General features: G+C 44.7%; 1 protein-coding gene across 3 annotated transcripts in view; it reads left to right on the top strand.

Moving 5' to 3' along the window:
* Positions 1–2,364: 2,364 nt before the first annotated feature.
* Positions 2,365–21,126, top strand: part of CDKAL1 (CDK5 regulatory subunit associated protein 1 like 1) — a 963,682-nt gene continuing 944,920 nt past the window's right edge. The window contains exons 1-3 of one of the 3 annotated variants that reach the window (XM_040432800.1): positions 2,371–2,497; positions 12,846–12,878; positions 13,572–13,732. In XM_040432800.1, the coding sequence (XP_040288734.1) occupies positions 13,575–13,732 (158 nt within the window). In that variant the 5' untranslated portion in view covers positions 2,371–2,497; positions 12,846–12,878; positions 13,572–13,574. Of the gene's footprint in view, positions 2,498–12,845; positions 12,879–13,571; positions 13,733–21,126 lie in introns of all 3 variants that reach the window. The other 2 variants (XM_040432801.1, XM_040432802.1) reach the window with 2 other exon arrangements.

The following is a 21,126-nucleotide window of genomic DNA, read 5'->3' on the forward strand; positions in this document are numbered from 1 at the left end:
CTGATCGGACGAAAAACTTGGTTCTTGGGGCCGCATGCGGCCCGTGGGTTGTGCACCCCTGGTTTAAAGCATATTGGTACACCATAGAGTTTTTCCAGGGTGCGGGTGCTCACAAAGAGGGCTCTGAATGCCACCTCTGCCATAGGTTCGCCACCACTGTCCAGGGCCGGTTCTAGGTGAAATGGGGCCCTGGGGCGAAAAACAATAAGGGCTCCCCCCCTTTCACATGCACATTTCTCCAGTCCAACTGACTCCAAACAGAACCAGGGCCGCAGGGCGGGCTAGTACACTGGCACGGGTGAGATGGTGCCTGGGATGGATCCGATCCAGTTTAATCAACCAACATACCAGACTGGGATGGATCCCGATCCAGTTTAATCAACCAACCTACCAGACTAATAGGTTGGTTGATTAACCTGGATTGGGATCCATCCCAGGCACCATCTCACCCATCCCAGTGCCAGTGTACTACTAGCCCGCCCTGGTTCTGTTTGGACAGTTGGACTGGAGAAATGTGCATTTGGGGGGGGGGGCAGTTACTGGTAGTACCAGTAACTGCCCCCCCCCCCCCCCCCCCAAATGCACATTTCTCCAGTCCAACTACTGACTCCAGAACCAGGGCCGCAGGGAGGGCTAGTACACTGATGGACTAAGTGAGTGAGATTTGGGAAACTGGGAATGGATGGATCCGATCCAGTTTAATTAACAATAAGTTTAACCAACCAACCTACCAGACAGTAACTGGTCTGTAGATTGTACTTAGTTGGAAGTGGAACTTGGCCTTGGCTGGCTGCCTGTCTTCTGTGGGCGGCGAGCCGCGGGACTTCCCTGGCGCTGGCAGAGTCAGACTGTGGGCTGTGGCTGGCTGCCAATGGCGCTTGCTCCTTCTTCAAGTTCTCTGCTCTGGGGGACGGAGCCTGTGGCAACGTCAGCCAGACGCGAGACATGCCTGCCTGTGCCGTGCATGCCGCTCCAGTCGTCTCGAATCTCTTAAAGAGACAGGCAGCGCAGCGCAGGTAGAGCGGCGGGGGGGGGGGGGGGGGGGGGGGCCCTCCAGTCCAGACAGTTACTCAGCGCCGCCACACTGTCCTGTCCGTCTCAGTCCCACACAGAAAAGAATTATAGAATAGTAGTTGCAGGCCGGCGCTGGGAGCCCCTAAGGAATCGGGGGCCCGGGGGCAATTGCCCCCCTTGCCTCTATGGAAGTGCCGGCCCTGCCACTGTCCTATGCCCCCATTGCCTGAGATGGGAAAACCCCTTTTAGTGTCCATTCACACGTCCGTAAGTGTTTTGTGGATCCGCAAATTGCGGATGCGCAAAACAGGGACACCTGCAATGTGCGATCCGCAATTTGCGGATCCGCACATCACAGACACTATAAGGGTCCATTCACACGTCCGTAAGTGTTTTGCGGATCCGCAAAACACGGACACCTGCAATGTGCGATCTGCAATTTGCGGATCCGCACATCACAGACACTATAATAGAAAATGCCTTTTCTGGTCCGCAATTGCGGACAAGAATAGGACATGTTCTATTTTTTCCAGTAACGAAATTGCGGATCCCGAAAAAACGGATGCGGATCCCGAAAATGCGGATCCAGGAAATGTGGATTTGCATCCGTTCCAGCCCCATTTAAAGTGAATGGGTCCGCAAATTGCGGAACGAATGCGGACCCAAATTACGGACGTGTGAATGGATCCTAATAGAGAATGCCTTTTCTGGTCCGCAATTGCGGACAAGAATAGGACATGTTCTATTGTTTTCAGGAACGAAATAGCGGATCCCGAAAAAACGGATCCTGAAAATGCGGATGCGGATCCCGAAAACGCGGATCCAGGAAATGTGGATTTGCATCTGTTCCAGCCCCATTGAAAGTGAATGGCTCCGCAAATTGCAGAACAAATGCGGACCCAAATTACGGACGTGTGAATGGACCCTAATTCTTAGGGCATTAGATCCTCATGTACCCAGCCGGTGGCCATGAGGAGGGCTTGGGAAGCCTGCTGGGTATGTACCCACCAGGAAATTTCCCTGTAGGGTCTAAGACCAGTCCACCCCTGGCACATTCACAAAAAGGAAGAAATCCACAGCCCTCCTTTGTGGAAGTTCCTGTGACAGGACTAATGTGGGTGAAATGCTGCCGATTTTCTCTCAAAGTAAACGGTGGCTGTGTTGCTTTATTTCTTTACCAGTTACAGATGTATATAATGTATACATTGTGTAGCAGTTATTGGCAGACAGGAATTAGTACAGAGATCTATGTACAAGCTATGATTGGCAGACAGCAGTTATTCCATCATTCACGGTGACGTTCGCTTTTTGTATGAGTTTGTCCATAACGCCACCCCGTACAGCGTGTACTTAGGAGGCGTGGCCCCGTGTGTAAACTTGCATGGTGGGACTGGTGGAAAGTTTAGTGTGTGAGTGGCAGCTGTGTGCGCTGGCGGGGCTGTAGAGTGCTCACTTCATTCGGGCAGAGTCAGCGCTGAGCCGGGTGAGTGAGCGCCAGGGCCTCCGGGTGTCTGCGCACGGACGTGGTGCTTCTCACTGTAGCGGCAGTCTTGTCATGTGTGGCCCTTGCTTCCCGCCGTCTGTGTGGAGGCAGAGTCCTGTCAACCTAACTATACCAGAGCCCCCTGCCATGTGGTGCTGGCGGCAGGGCACACTACCTATCTCCTCAGTCTGGCGCAGGGTGCCATCTTCCGTATAGGGCTCTGCATGGTGCCAGTCAGTGGGAGGTTCGCCATGGTTGGCTCTCCTTCCAGTACAGGACACTGGCCTGCTAGCATTAATCCCTCGCCCTATAACTGGGATTCGTACCTATAAGACTGGCTGCTCTTCAGCTGGAGACATCTGTGTCGGTCCCACCTTTGTGTATGTGGCCGCATTGCTGAGGAAAATGAACAGTTAATATATGCAAATGAGCCTCTAGGAGCAACATGGGTGTTGTCATTACACCTGGAGGCTCAGCTCTCTCTGCAACTGCTGTGCCCTCTGCTCTTCGACAGGGCCAGGTGATAAGTTGAGGATGTGGCAGAACCTATAGGTGTAACGATGACGCCCCCGTTGCTCCTAGAGGCTCATTTGCACTTATTTAACCCTATTTAAGCTTTGGAATAAAGCAGCCATGTTTTTTTCTGATCCTGGACAACTGCGTTAAAGCGGAGATCTCGTGCTGTTTCTGTAACTCCCATTCATCTCTACGGGATTGCCACAGTCAGTACAGCACTCGGCAGTCCCCTTAGAGCTGAATGACGCGGCAGTGTGCACGCTCGACTGCCACTCTACAGGCCTTGCGGTATTTTGTCGCACAGCCGGGTTTACACCGTATCTGACAGTTAAGCAGGACAAGGGCATCTCTGGGACTGGGCTGGGAAACGGGTAAATGCAGGGCTGTGGAGTCGGTAGATAAATACTCTGACTCCTCAGTTTTTGGTACTTTCGACACGACTCCTCTGTATTTAATATGCAAATGTATTTTATACATTCCTTGAAGGAAAGAAAGGCAACATACATGTCATTACCACAGAACTACTGGCTAGGAGCCGCTGCCTTCTCCTTTGTGTGCTGATCTTCTGCTGAAGATAGGGCAGTGGGGGGATCCAGGACGGGGCATTTATTGTAAAACAGGATTTCCCTAGTAGAATCCCAAAGTCATGTTTAAAGTTTAAGCTAACAATCTGAGTTTACAAGTTTTTATAGCCTTAGCTGAATGACAGCAGTTTTTCCAAATGGTTTACAGCTTCAGTCTTGAGCTATTGACTATCCATTCCCTTCACTTATACAGGTGTCTAGTCCTGCAAAAAACATCTACTTCATCAGTTATCAGTGAGCGGCTAGGTTAACATTAGGCGTTGCGTTCCCTGTAACAGCGGAACACAACACAATGGAAAGTATAAGTATTGCTGCTCCTTAACTGTGCGTTGCGAGCCACATAGTGAAGCATATGAAAAGCATGCTTCTTCACGGTCGCTTAACGTGTTCGTTTTGCGGTAAAGTGACGCACTGCATGTATTGGCCTTTATTCTTACAGTAGAGAAGTACCGTATTTTTCGCCCTATAAGATGCACTTTTTCCCCCCCCAAAAGTGGGGGAAAAATAGCAGTGCGTCTTATGGGGCGAATGCTGCGACCGACCGGTGAATAGGCTGAGAGGGAGGAGTGGCTGGAGGCCGGCATCTGTTTCTGTAGTGGCAGCGAGGCCCGGTGCAGTCACTGTATTCTACTACACCGGGCCCCGCTCACTGTAGTATACAATAATCATATCTAACTTGTGGGTATTGTTAAAGGGATTCTGTCACCAGGTTTGACCCCTGTCAGCTAAACATATGCTGATGTTCAGGGCGTCTTCACGATTCCTAATGTGGGCTCATAAATGTCATCTGTGGGCTTATTTAGCTAAAAAAACAGCTATTACTAACCTGTCAGTCAAACAAATAAGGTGCCCAAGGGGATGTTAATGGGTGCAAGATGCCCGCCGCACCCACCGCCGTTCGTGCCCAGCGCCGCCTTTCCGGACTTCTGCGCCGCCTCCTAATCCTCTGTGCCGCCTCTCGCTCTCCCTCCCTCCTAATCCTCTGTGCCGCCTCTAGCTCTCCCTCCCTCCCCCCTCCTTCTGCTGTAAGATCTCGCGCTTGCGCACAGGGCTCTGCCTGATGCGCCCGTGCGGACTTCTCCATTTGGCTTCTTACAGCGAAATGCACATGCGCCGGCACTTCGCTCAACCCCTGTATGCGCGAGATCTTACAGCAGGAGGAGGGAGAGGGAGGGAGAGAGAGCGAGAGGCGGCACAGAGGATTAGGAAGCGGCACAGAAGTCCGGAAAGGCAGCACTGGGCACGAACGGCGGTGCGTGCGGCGGGCATCTTGCACCCATTAACATCCCCTTGGGCACCTTATTTGTTTGACTGACAGGTTAGTAATAGCGGTTTTTTAGCTAAATAAGCCCACAGATGACATTTATAAGCCCACATTAGGAATCGTGAAGACGCCCTGAACATCAGCATATGTTTAGCTGACAGGGGTCAAACCTGGTGACAGAATCCCTTTAAAGTATTTCAATCATCTTAAATCTAGCGCTGTACTACTTACAACTAACTTCTTGGCAGTCAGGAGGCCGGGCGGGCGCTCGTTGCGTAGCTCACTACGTCACGCGCCTGCTCCGCCCACTTTATGAATGAAGCTGGCGACGCAGGCGTGTGACTTAGTGAGCTACGCTGCGAGTGCCCGGCCTCCTGACTGCCAAAAAGTTAGTGGGGGATCTGTGGATGACACTGTTATGGGGATCTGTGGATGACGCATAAGATAAGATGCCCCCATAACGGTGCCATCCACAGATGCCCCCATAACGGTGCCATCCACAGATGCCCCCATAACGGTGCCATCCACAGATGCCCCCATAACGGTGCCATCCACAGATGCCCCCATAACGGTGCCATCCACAGATGCCCCCATAACGGTGCCATCCACAGATGCCCCCATAACGGTGCCATCCACAGATGCCCCCATAACGGTGCCATCCACAGATGCCCCCATAACGGTGCCATCCACAGATGCCCCCATAACGGTGCCATCCACAGATGCCCCCATAACGGTGCCATCCACAGATGCCCCCATAACGGTGCCATCCACAGATGCCCCCATAACGGTGCCATCCACAGATGCCCCCATAACGGTGCCATCCACAGATGCCCCCATAACGGTGCCATCCACAGATGCCCCCATAACTTCAAAACCCACCAAAAGCACACCTTTTGGTTCAAAATATTTTCTTTCTTATTTTCCTCCTCAAAAACCTAGGTGCGTCTTATGGGCAGGTGCGTCTTATAGGGCGAAAAATACGGCAATTAATTATAACTTTATGTGAATTGGGACATTTAAACTTGCTTTTTAAAAATTTATTTTTTATTTAAATTTAGTAGGAGCCGGAGTCGGTTCATTTTTTTGCTGACTCCGACTCCTGGTACCCAAAATTGACTCAGACTCCGACTCCACAGCCCTGGGTAAATGGTATCGAAAAACTAGATCAGCCAGGGGCTGGCATAGTATTTATGCCAGGCGCAAGGGCTCCCACAGATGCCTCTAATTTATTATGATGCGCACGCCTCGTCATAAATTAGATCAATTTAACGGCAGAGCAAAGGGGAAACTAAGACCAGCGTAAAAAGTCAGTGTTTTGCTGAAGCGCCTGACGAATCGGAGCCAGACGGATCCGTCCTGACACGCAATGTAAGTCAATTGGGATCGATCCGTTTTCTATGACACAATCTGGCATTAATAGAAAACGGATCCATCCTCCGTTGACTTTTAATGGAGTTCATGACCAATCTGTCTTGGCTATGTTAAAGATAATACAAACGGATCTGTTCTGAACAGATGCAGACTGTTGTATTATCTGAATGAATCCGTCCATGACTGATCCGCACAAAACGCGAGTGTGAAAGTAGCCTAAACGTGCCCTCTTGACTTGTGGAGTGGGAAGTCTCCCTTTCTTCTGATCAGTGGGTTTTCCAGAAGAGACTTAAAGGCTTTGTGGAAAAAAAACGGATGGGTGAATAGCTCTGTAGACTTCAATGGTTCACTGATTCATAAACACCCTGCTTATCACTGCGTATAGTATAATGGACAGAAGAGAATACAGGAGAGGTGAGAACTGATTATCTATCACCACTAGAACACCCTGCTTATCACTGATTATAGTATAAGGTCAGGAGAGGTGAGAACGGACAGTGCTCCAGACAAAAAAAATGTCAAGGAGCCATTGACTCCAGGCCTAACCTGAAACATTTAGGAGCCAAATTACATTTTTAGTCGCCAAATTTAAAATAAAGACCTGTCTTACCTTGTGCAGTTGCCCATATGTCTCTCCTTTAGATTTGTTCTTCTAACCCTATTAATCGTGAGGCTCACCGTGCTTAATTACACCTTCTCACTATTCCTCCATTAAAGCCCTCACCTACTCTTACCCACATGGCTACTGTAGTGTTCCAATAAAAAATAAATAAAAAAAACCTGACTCTTAGAAGCATGGGATTTCCTAGATTATAGCCACACAGTTAGGGCTTGTTCACACGACCGTGCCATGCAAATTGCGGATCTGCAACACACGTATGCCGCCCGTGTGCCTTCGGAACGGATGTCTCTTTATAGAAATGCCTATTCTTGTCCGTAAAACGGACAAGAATAGGACGTGACTTATAATTTTTGCGGGGCCACGGAACGTAGCAACGGATGCGACAGCACACGGAGTGCTATCCGCATATTTTGCGGCTCCATTGAAGTGAATGGGTCCGCACCCGAGCCGCAAAAAAATGCGTCTCAGCTGTGGAACCAAACCACAGTCGTGTGAATGAGCCCTTAACGGGGTTGTGCCCTCATTTCCATAAATTCTCAGACTAGCCAGATTTGCGTTGCTGATCATGCTTCCTTGATCCCTAGGTGCTGGGCCTTGGCTCATTCGCTTCCAGGCCTCCACTGCTTGTCTTGGGTTTCTCCATGAAAACTTCATGCTGCTGCAGCCAATCACTGGCCACAGTGGAGATCTGCTCCCCTTGCTTCACATGACCATAATTGACATAATGCAAGGGAAGCAGTGATCAGATATTGGCTTTAACAGCATCAAACAGTTTTCGTGAAGGGACTCAAGACAAGAGCTGGGACCCCGCACTGGGGATCAGGTAAGTGTGATCACCAACAAAGGTCCTACCAGTGTCAGAGGTCCAGAAATTAGTGTATACAAACCCTGTTAGGAGTTTAACCCTTTGGCTACCGGAAATTTTTACATTTTGCGTTTTAATTTTTCTTCCCTATTTTCCGTGAGCCATAACTTTTTTTTATTTTTCCGGTCACATAACTGTATAAGGGGGGTGGAATTGGGGAAAACGCAATCCCTCCACCATTTTACGGGTTTTGTTCCCCCATGGTTTGGTTTACAGCAAAACTGACCCATGCCCTTCATTCTCTGGGTCAGTACGATTACAACGATACCCCATATGTATAGGTTCATTATGTCTAAATAGTGTAAAAATAAATGTAAACTTTGAGATTTTTTGGGGGGGGGATTGGGTAAGAGAAGCAATGAAAAAATGGCAAATCTGCAATTTTGACCCTTTTTTCCATTACGCCTTTAGCCGTATTGGAATTTTTTTTTTCTATTTTAATAATGTGGGCATTTTCGGTCACAGTGATACCCATGATGTATATTTATTGTTAAGGTATTTTTTAATTATATGGAAAGGGGGGTGATTTAAACTGTTATATATTTTTAACATTTTTATTTTTTGGTGTTCATTATATGCCTCATATGAGATTACTTTTTTTTTTTTTTGTTTATCATGAATTTATTAGCTTATTTTGCTCATTTCTTATCCTGGCCTGCCATCTGGTGGCCAAAATAAGAATTGCAGTTTGAATATTGTTAGCCTACTCAGTAAGGCCTTTTTCACACGGGTGTCACGTGTGAGGGCCGGATAGGATGCGGGTGCATTGCGGGAAAATCGTGCAATTTTTTCCTGCGAGTGGGTTGAGTATTGTATGCGATTGCGTTGCGTTCTTAAGTGCAAGTGCAATGCCTTTTGCACGCGTGTGAGAAAAAACGGAATGTGGTATCCAGACCCAAACCCGGACTTCTTAACTGAAGTTTGGGTTAGGTATTCTGTAGATTTTAATATTTTCCCTTATAACATGGTTATAAGGGAAAATGGCATTCTTAATACAGAAAATTAAAATAAGTAAATTAGGGAAGGAGGGGTTAAAAAAAATAAAAAATTACTTCTCATCCACTTGTTCGCGCAGCCTGGCTTGTCTTCTTTTTTTGAGGACCTGGGAAAAAAGGACCTTTGGTGACGTCACTGTGCTCATTACATGGTCCATCACCATTATGATGGACCATGTGATGAGTGCAGTGACGTCACCAATGGTCCTTTTCTCCCAGGTCCTCAAAGAAGACCATCTGGGCTGCACGAACAAGTCGATGAGGGGAGTTCTTATTCTGTATTAAGAATGCTGCTTTTTTTCCCTTATAACCATGTTGGGGTACTTTCACACTTGCGTTGTTTGATTCCGGCAGGCAGTTCCGTTGCCTGAACTGCCTGCCTGATCAGGCAAACTGTATGCAAACACATGTCATTTTTCTGACTGATCAGGATCCTGATCAGTCTGAAAAATGCAATGCATTTTTCTGACTGACCAGGCAATACCGGATCCGTTTTTCCGGTGTCATCGGGCAAAACGGATCCGGTATTTATTTTTTCTCATTTTTAAAGGTCTGTGCATGCGCAGACCGGAAGGACGGATCCGGCATTCCGGTATTTTGAATGCCGGATCTGGCACTAATACATTCCTATGGAAAAAAATGCCGGATCCGGCATTCAGGCAAGTCTTCAGTTTTTTTTCGCCGGAGATAAAACTGTAGCATGCTACGGTTTGTTTTTTTGCCTGATCAGTCAAAATGACTGAACTGAAGACATCCTGATGCATCCTGAACGGATTACTCTCCATTCAGAATGCATGGGGATAAAACTGCTCAGTTCTTTTCCGGTATAGAGCCCCTGTGATGGAACTCTATGCCGGAAAAGAAAAACCCTAGTGTGAAAGTAGCCTTATAAGGGAAAATATTAAAATCTACAGAATACCTAACCTGAACTTCAGTGAAGAAGTCCGGGTTTGGGTCTGGATACCACATTCAGCTTTTTTTCTCACGCGCGTGCGTGAAAATAATACAAATCGGGTCCCGATCGTCTCCTAGCAACCATGCGTGAAAATCGCATCGCATCTGCACTTGCTTGCGGATGCTTGCGATTTTCATGCAGCCCCATTCACTGTTATGGGGCCTGCGTTGTGTACAAAACGCACAATATAAAGCTTGCTGCGGTTTTTCACGCAACGCACAAGTGATGCGTGAAAATCACCGCTCATGTGCACAGCCCCATTGGAGCGAAAAGGTCCGGATTCAGTGCGGGTGCAATGCGTTCACCTAACGCATTGCACCCGCGCTGAATTCTCGCCCGTGTGAAAGGGGCCTAAGGCTACCAGTATTCAACGCAACTACCTATGCCCGGACACACTGGGCATAGGTAGGAAGCCCTGAAGCGCGAGCGTCCGGGTTTTTGTGCATTTAGGTGCCCTGATCTCACTTGATCACAGCATCTAAAGCATTTAATTACCGCAATCGGCATCATTCAGGTATTTATTCACTTTCTTGTTTGCTCCCAGAGGATAAAGATTGCCCATATTCTAGTGCTGCTCCCTGTGTAACTGTGGCTGGACATGGACATTCAGTCTGTGAATGTCAACCTTGAAGGTTTCCATTCACTGCCAGCAAGAAGAGGTTTGGGAAAGGTAGCAGACCTCCTCTGGCAGCTGAACTAGCCTGTACATAACCCCTTATAGCAGGGGTAGGCAACCTCCGGCACTCCAGATGTTGTAAAACTACAACTCCCAGCATGCATACTTCCTCTGCTCTTCTCAGAACTCTCACAGAAATGAATGGAGCATGCTGGGAATTGTAGTTTTGCAACAGCTGGAGTGCCGGAGGTTGCTGACCCCTGCCTTAGGCTGCTTAGTGCCATTACCCCTCTTTTTAACTTTACCGCATGTCTTTGGAGCAGAAAAGAGCACCTAACCAACCGCTCTGCCCATTACATCACATGTCAGTGAGGAGCCGTGCACTATCGTCCTTGTATAGGCGGCAAATCTCTCCTTGTTTATGTGCATGCCTTGGGACTGCTGAACAAATCCCTTGGTGGGGGGAATACTTGTCTTGTCGAATAATGATAATAGATTATATGATTTTATGATCAGAAATGGTTACTAGTCTGTGCATTGATAGGATTGCGCTGGTTTCACACCACAGTGTCTGCAGCAGCTCCCTTCCGGACCTCCCAGCACTGCTAGGGTTGCATTGCGTTTATATTGATTTATGATGCTATGTAACCCTTACAGTTCTGGAATGTATTGGATAACACTGACAGCATTATGTTAGTGTTATCTAGTACATTCTAGAACTGTAAGGGTTACATAGCATCCTAATTCAATATAATGCTATGCAACCCGGTTAGTGCGATGCAGACCAGGATGGGGGATCACACCGACATACTGTGGTGTGATGCCGGTGCTTATACATGTTCTTACAGGGTTTACCGACCTTTTTGGCTTCTCCTTGTGACCTCAGGGATCCAGTCCTATAAAACACACTAATAAATCTGCATGCCTAGTGTAATCAGCCACGGATTGTGCAGGAGATCCGTCCGTAGTCGAAATGTCTCCAGAAGCTGTTTCACAGCACAGACTCAACTCCAAACTTGCCAGACTGCTGGAGGCGGGAGCCCAAGACGCAGGAACCCAAACCACGTCCACCCCCTATGCCGGGTAGTGTAAGCGGCGGATCTTCACTCAGCAGATGTTTGCTGGATGAAAGCCTTCTTTTCTTAGTGGCAGAGCAGCGGAAGGTCTAGGCGCAAATGGCGACAAGACTAAGTCGCATTGGCGACCATTTTCGTCGTCATCTGGAGCACTGACTGATTATCATCACTAGAACTCCCTGCTTATCATTGATTATAGTATAAGGGAAAGGGGAGAATACAGGAGAGGAAAGAACTGATTATCGATCACCTCTAGAACACCCTGCTTAAAACTATACTATAAGGGACAGGAGAGAACACAGGAAAGGTGGAAACTGAGTATCACCAGTAGAATGCCCTTATCACTGTTTATAGTATATGGACAGGAGAGGTGAGAACTGATTATCGCCACAAAAACACCTTGCTTATCACCGTTCTTGATAAATAAGGGCCTTAAGGTCCCTTTACATGGGACGACGATTTAGCAGATTGATGTGAAGGAAGTGCGATTGCTAGCGGAGAAGACCAGTACATTTACATGCAGCGATCTCCTCCAGAGTATGTAGAGCAGAAATTGCTAATGCCATCACTGTTCCCCATACTGCCTTGTTGTTTACCCACACTCTAACTTTTGTGCTGCACAAAAGATACAATTACCTGATGAATGAGCATTTCACTTGTTCATTGGATAATCGGCGCTGCATTTACACTGCAAGATCATCACTAACGAGCATTACTAGTAACGTTCATTAGCAAAAATTTGTTCAATTGTCGGCCTGTGTAAAGGGCTTTTAGATTGGTAGAACATGAAATGTATTCACTTTTCTAAACCTTTCTGAGTTTATATGAAGGTTAATAAATTATTTACGCAATATTAAAGCGCATCTGCCATCACTTACCAGTAGGTGAAGTTCAGTGCTTGTCTACAGAGTCTGATATCTCTAGTATCTCCATATGTGCTGCTGATCTGCAGAAAAAAAGGCTTTTTATAATACGCAAATTATGGTGCTGTTGCACTCAGAGGCTCTGCTCCTTGTCTTCTATGCTGCGCCCCCACCTCTGTGAAAGACCGGCATATTCATGCTAGGCACTGTAGTCCAACGTGAGTGTGCTCGGCGCATGCGCAGTAAAGGGATGGAGACTGCCAGGCAGATGAGCAATCTCCATGTCTGCTGCAGTCAAAATTGCTGTGAAGACAGTGAGGCAGATTTACTAATCCTGTTTAAACTGTAAACGGTGTAAAACTTTGAGGCAGTATAAAGATACACTAAAAGTATTACAATGGCTCAGGCTAGGTGATAAATGTGGTCCAGGGATAGACACTATTGTCCAACTTTACACTAACTATTGGTTGCCGTGCACCAAAATTTCAGCCTGCACATAGGACATGACATCTATTTTTGTTTCTGCAAAAAATGTTGTAATTTTCACGTCGGTCTGTATTTTTCTTATATTATAATACTGATATTATTTGGTTGTTAATTTAAATTTTTTACTCTTCCCAGATTAGACCCTGTATCAAGGTTACATAACTTGAGGTAAGTGTTAATGTTCTTATGTTAAAGGGGTTGTCATATCTATATCTTGTGCCCCGCAGGACTGTTAAAAAAACAAAAAAAAAACAAAAAACACTCCGCTTTTAATAAGCCCTTTGGTCAAGCATCACCTTAACGAAAGTGACCGGAACCTGTTCTAAGTCAAAAGACTGCTGCAGCCAATAAATGGCCTCAGCAGTTACTTGTGCAAGAATGGCTCATCACTGCTAGTGATAAGAAAACAAAAAATGAAAAACAAAAAACAGGTTCAAAGTAATGGGAGTCTATTCTTGGCCTTGAGACTACTGCAGCCAATCATTGGCCTCAGTGATCACGTGTTCATGAACTTCATGTGATTGGCTGCAGTGTTCTTGTGGAAAAAACAGGTCCGCAATCGCAACTGGTCCAGCAGGAGCTTCTCACACTGGAACAGAGGGCGCTTTGAAAGGTGACTTTTTGTGATTTTTGAACACTGTCCTATCACCTATTTGTTTTTTAATTACACTGGACAGCCCCTTTAATGGGCTCTGTAGGCATCTGATATACAACATAAGCCAACATTTTGTCACTTAAGAGTTGGTTCCAGGACAATACATATATTTTTTTATGGGGAACACAAGGGGAAATAGTTTTTTCTGTGGCAAATTTAGTCAGTTATTATACCCTGGTGATTTTTGGTTGCTGGTGTTTTTTCAGACAATGCCTGCTTCTTGTGAATCACTAGTGGACGACATTGAAGACATCATCTCGGTATCCGATCCAAAACCCCATGATCGTCAGTCGGCAAGACAAAACGTTGTTCCCAGGGTACGGAAACGAAATAAGGACCAAGTCCTGGAAGAGCCGCCAAGTGACAGGTTTGTTTATTTTGTGTGAAATTAAATCTGACACATGAGTAATCTCTTTAACCACGTCCCGCGACAGCGAGTTGTGCCCTTTCGGACAGCCCTGTTTTTCAAACGCCACATTCGTCACTTTATGTGGTAACAACTTTGGAATGCTTTTACTTATCCAAGTGATTCTGAGATTTTTATTTTTCGTACTTCATATCAGTGTTAAATTGAAGTTGATATGTTTAGTGTGTTTTTTTTTTTTTTTCTCTTTCTGAAAAAATGTTTTTGGGAAAATTGTCAGTTTTCAAAAATCTGAATTTTTCTGCCTTTAGGACAGTCATACAACGCAAATAAGTTAATAGTTAAGGCTGAGTTCAAACTTCAGTTATTTCTATCAGTTACTGTGAGCCAAAACCAGCAGTGAAGCCTCTGCAGAAAAAAGTATAATGGAAAGATTCCCTCCTGTTCTGGGCTTCTGACCTGCACCTGGTTTGGGCTCACAAAAACTGATGTAAATAAGGCCTCTTTCACACGGACGAGATTTCTGCGCGGGTGCAATGCGTGAGGTGAACGCATTGATGTGATGTTAAAAGCTCTGTCACTAAAATCAAGGTGACAGAATCCCTTTAAAAAAAAAAATAATTTTACTCGCCTCATCCACTTGTTCGCGCAGCCCAGCTTCTCTTCTGTCTTCTTCTTTGATGCCCAGGAAGAAAAGGACCTGTGGTGACATCACTGCGCTAATCACCTGGTCCGTCACATGATCCGCTACGCGACCAAGTGGATGGGGTGAGTTAAATTTGTTTATTTTTAACCCCTCAATGGACATTTTACTTAGCATTCTGTATTAAGAATGCTATTATTTTCCCTTATAACCATGTTATAAGGGAAAATAATAAAATCTACACTACACCTAACCCGAACTTCTGTGAAGAAGTTCGGGTCTGGGTACCAAACATGCCGATTTTTCTCACGCGCGTGCAAAACTCATTAAAACACTTTGCATTCGCAGGGAAAATTGCGCATTTTCCCGCAACCCACCCACATCTTTTCCCGCACTTCACCCGCGACGCCCGTATGAACCCTGCCTAACTGACCAAATAACTGAAATGTGATCTCGGCATAAGGCAGTGCTAGCAAACCTATGACACGGGTGCCAGAAGCGGCACTCAGAGCCCTCTCTGTGGGCACTCGCAGCCTGGAAAAAGTCTATGGTGTACCAATATGCCTTAGACTTTTCCTGCCATTCATCAGTGCAGGGTGCACTATAAACGGCACAGGCAGTGCACTGAATATAGGCAGGCTATTATAGCTAAATGATAAAGTATATGGAAGATATACTATATTGGTATTCAGGTTAGGTGTTGTCACTTTGCGATAAATAAGTTGGTTTTGGGTTGCAGTTTTTTTTCCATCACTGGTCTAAGGTCTCATGCACGCGAACATGGTTTGGGTCTGCATCCGAGCCACATTTTTTGGGACTGCAAAAGTTGTGGACAGCACTCCGTGTGCTGTACACATCTGTTGCTCTGTTCCCTGGGGCCACAAAAAATGGGCATTTCTGTTATGGGCGGCACCCGTGTTTTCTGGAACGCAAAACACGGCGCGGCCGTGTGCATGAGCCCTTTTAGTTACTTTGTAGTGGAGGTGTTGGGGGACCTGTGAACAAGGGTGGTGGTGGTTTTTGCAGAAAGCAGCCATGTTTTTCTAATTCTGGAGAACCCCTGGATACTAAATATGTATAGTTTTATTTGATTCTATTACTTTAGTATAGTAATAGCAAATCCCATGTCTAAAAGACACTTTGCAGGAGAAGAATTGTGTGGTTGTTCAAGCCAAACTTGCTCTTCAGTTTGTATCTTCACTAGAACCGTAAAACTTATGGTGAGATATGTTGCTCACAATCTACTTAGAGGTAAACTTTAACCTCAAGGGGTATTTCAGCCTGTATCTCAACTGTGTTAATCAGTGCCTTTCAGCTTTGGGGCTCATGCACACGGCCGTTGCAATACATGGGCACTTGAATTGGTCCGCAATCTGGGAGGTTCGGTGCGGAACGGAGGCATAGATCAGAAGCCCATGGAAGCACTACCTGGTGCTTCTGTGGGTTTTCTGTCCGTGCCTCCGCACCATGGAATTCAAGTGAATGGGTCTGCGATCCGCATGCAGTGGCCCCACGGTTGGTGCCCGTGCATTGAGGACTGCAATTTGCGGTCCACAGCACAGACTCGGCCTGGCACACTTAAATGGAGTACCGGGTTGCATGCTTGACTGCTGCCCCCTTCAAACTCCTAGCCAACATCTTGCGATGGTAACTTCTTGATAAATAAGAGTAGAACAGATACATAATGAATAGATTGTTAAAACAGAGCAACTTTTTACCTGTGTTGCTGTATTTGATGTAACCAGCTTGAAGTTCGTCCGGGGACTGTAAGACGTCGGAGTAAAGACAACACATACTTGAACAGAGGAAAATACAAAGTAGCACTCCAGACAATTTGCTGCAAATACATAATTAATTTAGTCCATCAGAGTTTTTATGATGACTGTAAAAGTTGGCCAGTAGCAACCATTTGGATCTAATTGTCCTTCAGGCTTGGATAAGTGAGAGTATGAGCAACTCTGTCCACACGGTTGCGGCATCTCTAGCAGCACCGCGGAATGTCATCCGGGACGTGAAAAATGTGCAGTATTTGGTGCGAAAGTCTAAAGTTTGGATTGCAGTTTTGTATTTCTCTGTTGCATGGGATTGTTCCTCTAGAACCAAGGTCCAGAACCGACACTCTGCACCCAGCACCTACTGCTTTACACTTGAAGAAAGTGGGATTCCTGTCTTACATAGAGAACACATACAAGTGCATCTCGATAAATTAGAATATCCTTGAATATCACAGTTATAGGTTATGGTTACAAGGTTCAGAGCTGGGTCCCCTGTTATGTAGCTTATCTATTATTCATATACAGGTGCATTTTATAAATTAGAATATCATTAAAGTTCAGTTATTTCACTAATTCAATTCAGAAAGTGAAACTATATAGATTAATTGCACACAGAGTGATCAATGTCAAGAGTTTATTTTTTAATTTTGATAATTATGACTTGCAGCTAATGAAAACCCAAAAGTCTGAAAAGAAGAATATTCTATTGGAGCAATAAAAAAAATAAAAAAATCTTTAGTACAGAAATGTTGGTTTACTGAAGTATGTACAGTATATGCACCCAGTACTTGGTCGGGGCATGAATTAACCTCCATGCCACGCAGCATTGATGTAGTATCAGCCCGTGGCACTGCTGAGGTGTTATGGGAGCCCAGGTTGCTTTGATGGCATCCATCAGCTCGTCTGCATTGTTGGATCTAGTGTCTCATCTTCCTCTTGACAGTACCCCATAGATTCTGAGGTTTAGATCAGCGGGTTTGCTGGCCAAGTAAGAACTGTGATACCGTGGTTAAGTCTAGGTATTGGTACTTTTTGCAGTATGGGCAGGTGCCAAGTCCTGTTGGAAAAAAAAATCAGCATCTCCATAAATCTTGTGAGCAGAGGGAAGCATTGAGTGCTCAAAAATTTTCTGGTAGATGGCTGTTATGACTTTCGACCAGATATAACAGTGGACCAACTCCATCACTGACTGGAAACTTCGCTCTGGACCTCAAGCAACTTAGATTGTGTCCTTCTCCACTTTCTCTGGACTCTGGGACCTTAATTTCCAATTGAAATGCAACATTTACTTTTATTGGAAAACATGACTTTGGACCACTAAGCAACAGTCTAGTCCTTTTTCTCCTTGGACCATGTATGACGCTTCTGACGTTGTCTCTGGGTCATGAGTGACTTGACACAAGGAATGCGATACTTGTAGCCTATGTCCTGGATAAGTCTATGTAGTGGCTCCTGAAGTATTGACTCCAGCTGCAGTCCACTTCTTGTGATTATTCCCCAAATTCTTTATTGGCCTTTTCTTGACAATCGTTTCAAGGCCACTGTTATCCCTGTTGCTTTGCACCTTTTCCTTCAACTCAACTTTTTATTAATATGCTTGGATACAGCACTCCGTGAACAGCTAGCTTCTTTAGCAATGGCCTTTTTTGGCTTTCCTTCCTTGTGGCGGGTGTCAGACTGTCTTCTGGACAACTGTTAAGTCAGCAATCTTCTCCATGATTGTGTAGCCTACTGAAACACTGAGGGACCATTTAAAGGCTTAGAAAACCTTTGCAGGAGTGTTGTGTTGATTAGCTGATTAGAGTGTGACACCATCAGACTACTATATTGAACTTTTTCACAATATACAAATTCTCTGAGATCCTGACTAGGCATGAGCGAATCGACTTTGGATGAAACATTTGAAGTTGATTCGCATAACACTTCATTAGAATACAGTACGGAGCGGGAGCTCTGTACAGTATTAGAATGTGTTTGCTCCGATGAGCCGAAGTTATTACTTCAAAGTCTCGCGAGACTTCGGGTAATAACTTCAAAAATAAATTTCCACTGTAAAAAAACTTTTACTAAACTTTGGCTCATCGGAGCCAATAATTTCTAATACTGTGTGGAGCGCTCACTCCGTACAGTATTTTAACGAATCGACTTTGGTTGTTTCATCCGAAGTAGATTCGCTCATCCCTAATCCTGACTTTTGGGTTTTCATTAGCTTTAAGCCATAATCAACATTAAAAGAAAGGCATGAAATAGATCACTCTGTAATGAATTTTACTTTTTGAATTTAATTACTGAAATTAACTTTTCATTGATATTCCAATTTATTGAAATGCACCTGTACTTAGCTTCCCATTCTGGATGTATGATAATGTAATCGGAAACAGAACCAATACTGATTCTTGTAGCCATAAAATACACTGACCTACAAGGGGATGGGATCAGCATGGGTTTCTATGGTCATCGTCCTCGCTCATGTACAGGTTTTGCTTTGTTTGGTGTGGGAAGGTGTGATAGGGTGTTGTAGATATTAGTTGTTCAGGGCTGCCTTTTTTGGGTTGATTACTATGCTATTCTAGGGGTGTAGCTTAGGTCAAATTGTGGGTAAGCAACTATCCCTCCCTTGAACTTCTGGGTATTCCAATCTATATTTTTCCAGTAATTTAATTGACATTTATGCATACTGAGGAAACGGCATATGTTTTTGGAATAGTACTTGCTTTGTTGGTAGGTTAACGGGCATCTGTCAGTAGATTTGTACCTATGAAACTGGCTGGCCTGTTGAATGTGCACTTGCCAGCAGAAGACATCTGTGTTGGTCCCATGTTAATATGTTCCCACATTGCTGGGAAAAATAATGATTTCATGTATGCAGATGAGCCTCTAGGAGCAATGGGGGCGTTTTCATTACACATAGAGGCTCTGCTCTCTCCAACTGATGTGTCCTCTGGACTTTGGCAGGGTCAAGCAGTGAAAATGTAAACGCCACTGGCCCTATCAAAGTACAGAAGTTACAGCAGTTGCAGAGAGAGCTGAGCCTCTAGGTGTAACAGCAATGCCCCTGTTGCTCCTAGAGGCTCATTTGCATGTATTAAAACTCCATTATTCTCAGCAATGTGGGCACATATGAACATGGGACCAACACAGATGCCTTCCACTGTTAAGTGCACACGTGACAGGTCAACCAATTTCATAGGTGGAAATTTGATGACAAATGCCCTTTTAAAGTTTCTGTATGCTGCTCAGTACTTGTTGATGCCTTCACCCACCTGGCTGGCTCCTTCTCTGCCATCACAAATAGAGAAATGCCAGTGCAAAGGCATGAGAACATGGGGAGACGTGGCGATACCAGATATGTGGAGGAGATTTTGATTTTTGCATTTTTTTTCCATTGAAAAGCTGTTTTTGGAACTTTTTTTTTAATTTAACAAATTCTTGTAAATTTTTGTTTTATTAACAAATATAATAGCAAATTAATACAAGTTGAACAAAATATAAAGTGAGATAACATCACCATTATACATGGAAGTTTGTATACATTATAACCTGTTGAGTCATCACAGGAATAACATTTCCTAATTTTGAAAAAGCATATTAAACAAAGTAACTATTTGAAAAAATATCAATATAAATCATTTCAAAGCTGATTTATAAAATAGTGAAGGGAAAGGAGGGGTAGGGGGGGGGGGGGAACTTGATCTGATCAGAATATTCCTTAGATTTGGAGGTTGTCGATAAGCTAGTAAGGGGGGATCTGGAAAGATTGTTTTTAGTCGATCATCCTTACATAGGACATGTCATTTTTTTGGCAGTCTTCCTCAGTCTTCTTCAGTTGTGGGTTGTAGGTCACATCCAGAGGTACGTGCTGGTTCTGTTTCGTTTCATTGTATTGAAGAAGTTGACTTCTGGGGATCTTGGTGGCTCTTGTGATCTGCTCTTCAATTGAAGCAGGATGATAGCCCTGGTGTAAAAATATCCTTTTCAGATGTTGTGAATGCTGAACCCTGTCTGATGGGCTGGAACATATTCGGTTATATCTGATGGCTTGACTATAGATGATGGACCGTTTATGTTTGGGATGGAAGCTGTCCAATTTGAGGTATGTAGGCTGATCAATAGGTTTTCGATACAGGGATGTTTTTTTGTTTTTTTATAATTTTTATTTAAGAAACAACAAAATTCTAACAATTACATAATTAAACAATGAAATACTCAATTATCATTTTTTTTTTTTTTTTATCCCTCCCTCCCTAGTGATGCATCTCTATAATAGTAATAAAAAATTGACAATTGGGAGGGGGGGGGGGGGGGAGGAGGAATAAAATGATGGCTACCACTTCGACAATCCCCATACCCTAGACCATTTTTCCTCAGAATCTCTCTGGTTATATAAGACCCTCTCATATCTCTTAACCTTATTCATGAGATATAACCACTCCTTGAATTTTGGGGTATTGTGTGACATCCAGACTCGAGTGATCAGAAGTCTAGCTAAAAACATAATTCTAATCAAAAGGATCTTTTTTTATACTTATGACAGTTTACCTTGGATAGATCACCCAGTGTCCAGCACTCAACTGTAAATGGAAGTGCTATCCTCAGTTTTTGAGTAATAAACTTATGAATTATACCCAAATAGACTTAAGTCTAGACACAACCAAAACATGTGCAAAAAATCCGTCATCTGAATCGCACCGTGGACAATTGTCAGTCGTAAACCACATTTATTAAGCCATATCGGTGTGATATACACTGTGTGTAAAATATTAAACTGTACGAATATGATTCAAATTATTTGATACTAATCTTAAATTGCACAATATACACTGCTCAAAAAAAATAAAGAACACTTAAACAACACAATGTAACTCCAAGTCAATCACACTTCTGTGAAATCAAACTGTCCACTTAGCAACACTGAGTGACAATCAATTTCACATGCTGTTGTGCAAATGGGATAGACAACAGGTGGAAATTATAGGCAA

Source organism: Bufo bufo, chromosome 5 (assembly GCF_905171765.1).
Source record: "Bufo bufo chromosome 5, aBufBuf1.1, whole genome shotgun sequence".
In the NCBI taxonomy this organism is placed as follows: Eukaryota; Metazoa; Chordata; class Amphibia; order Anura; family Bufonidae; genus Bufo; species Bufo bufo.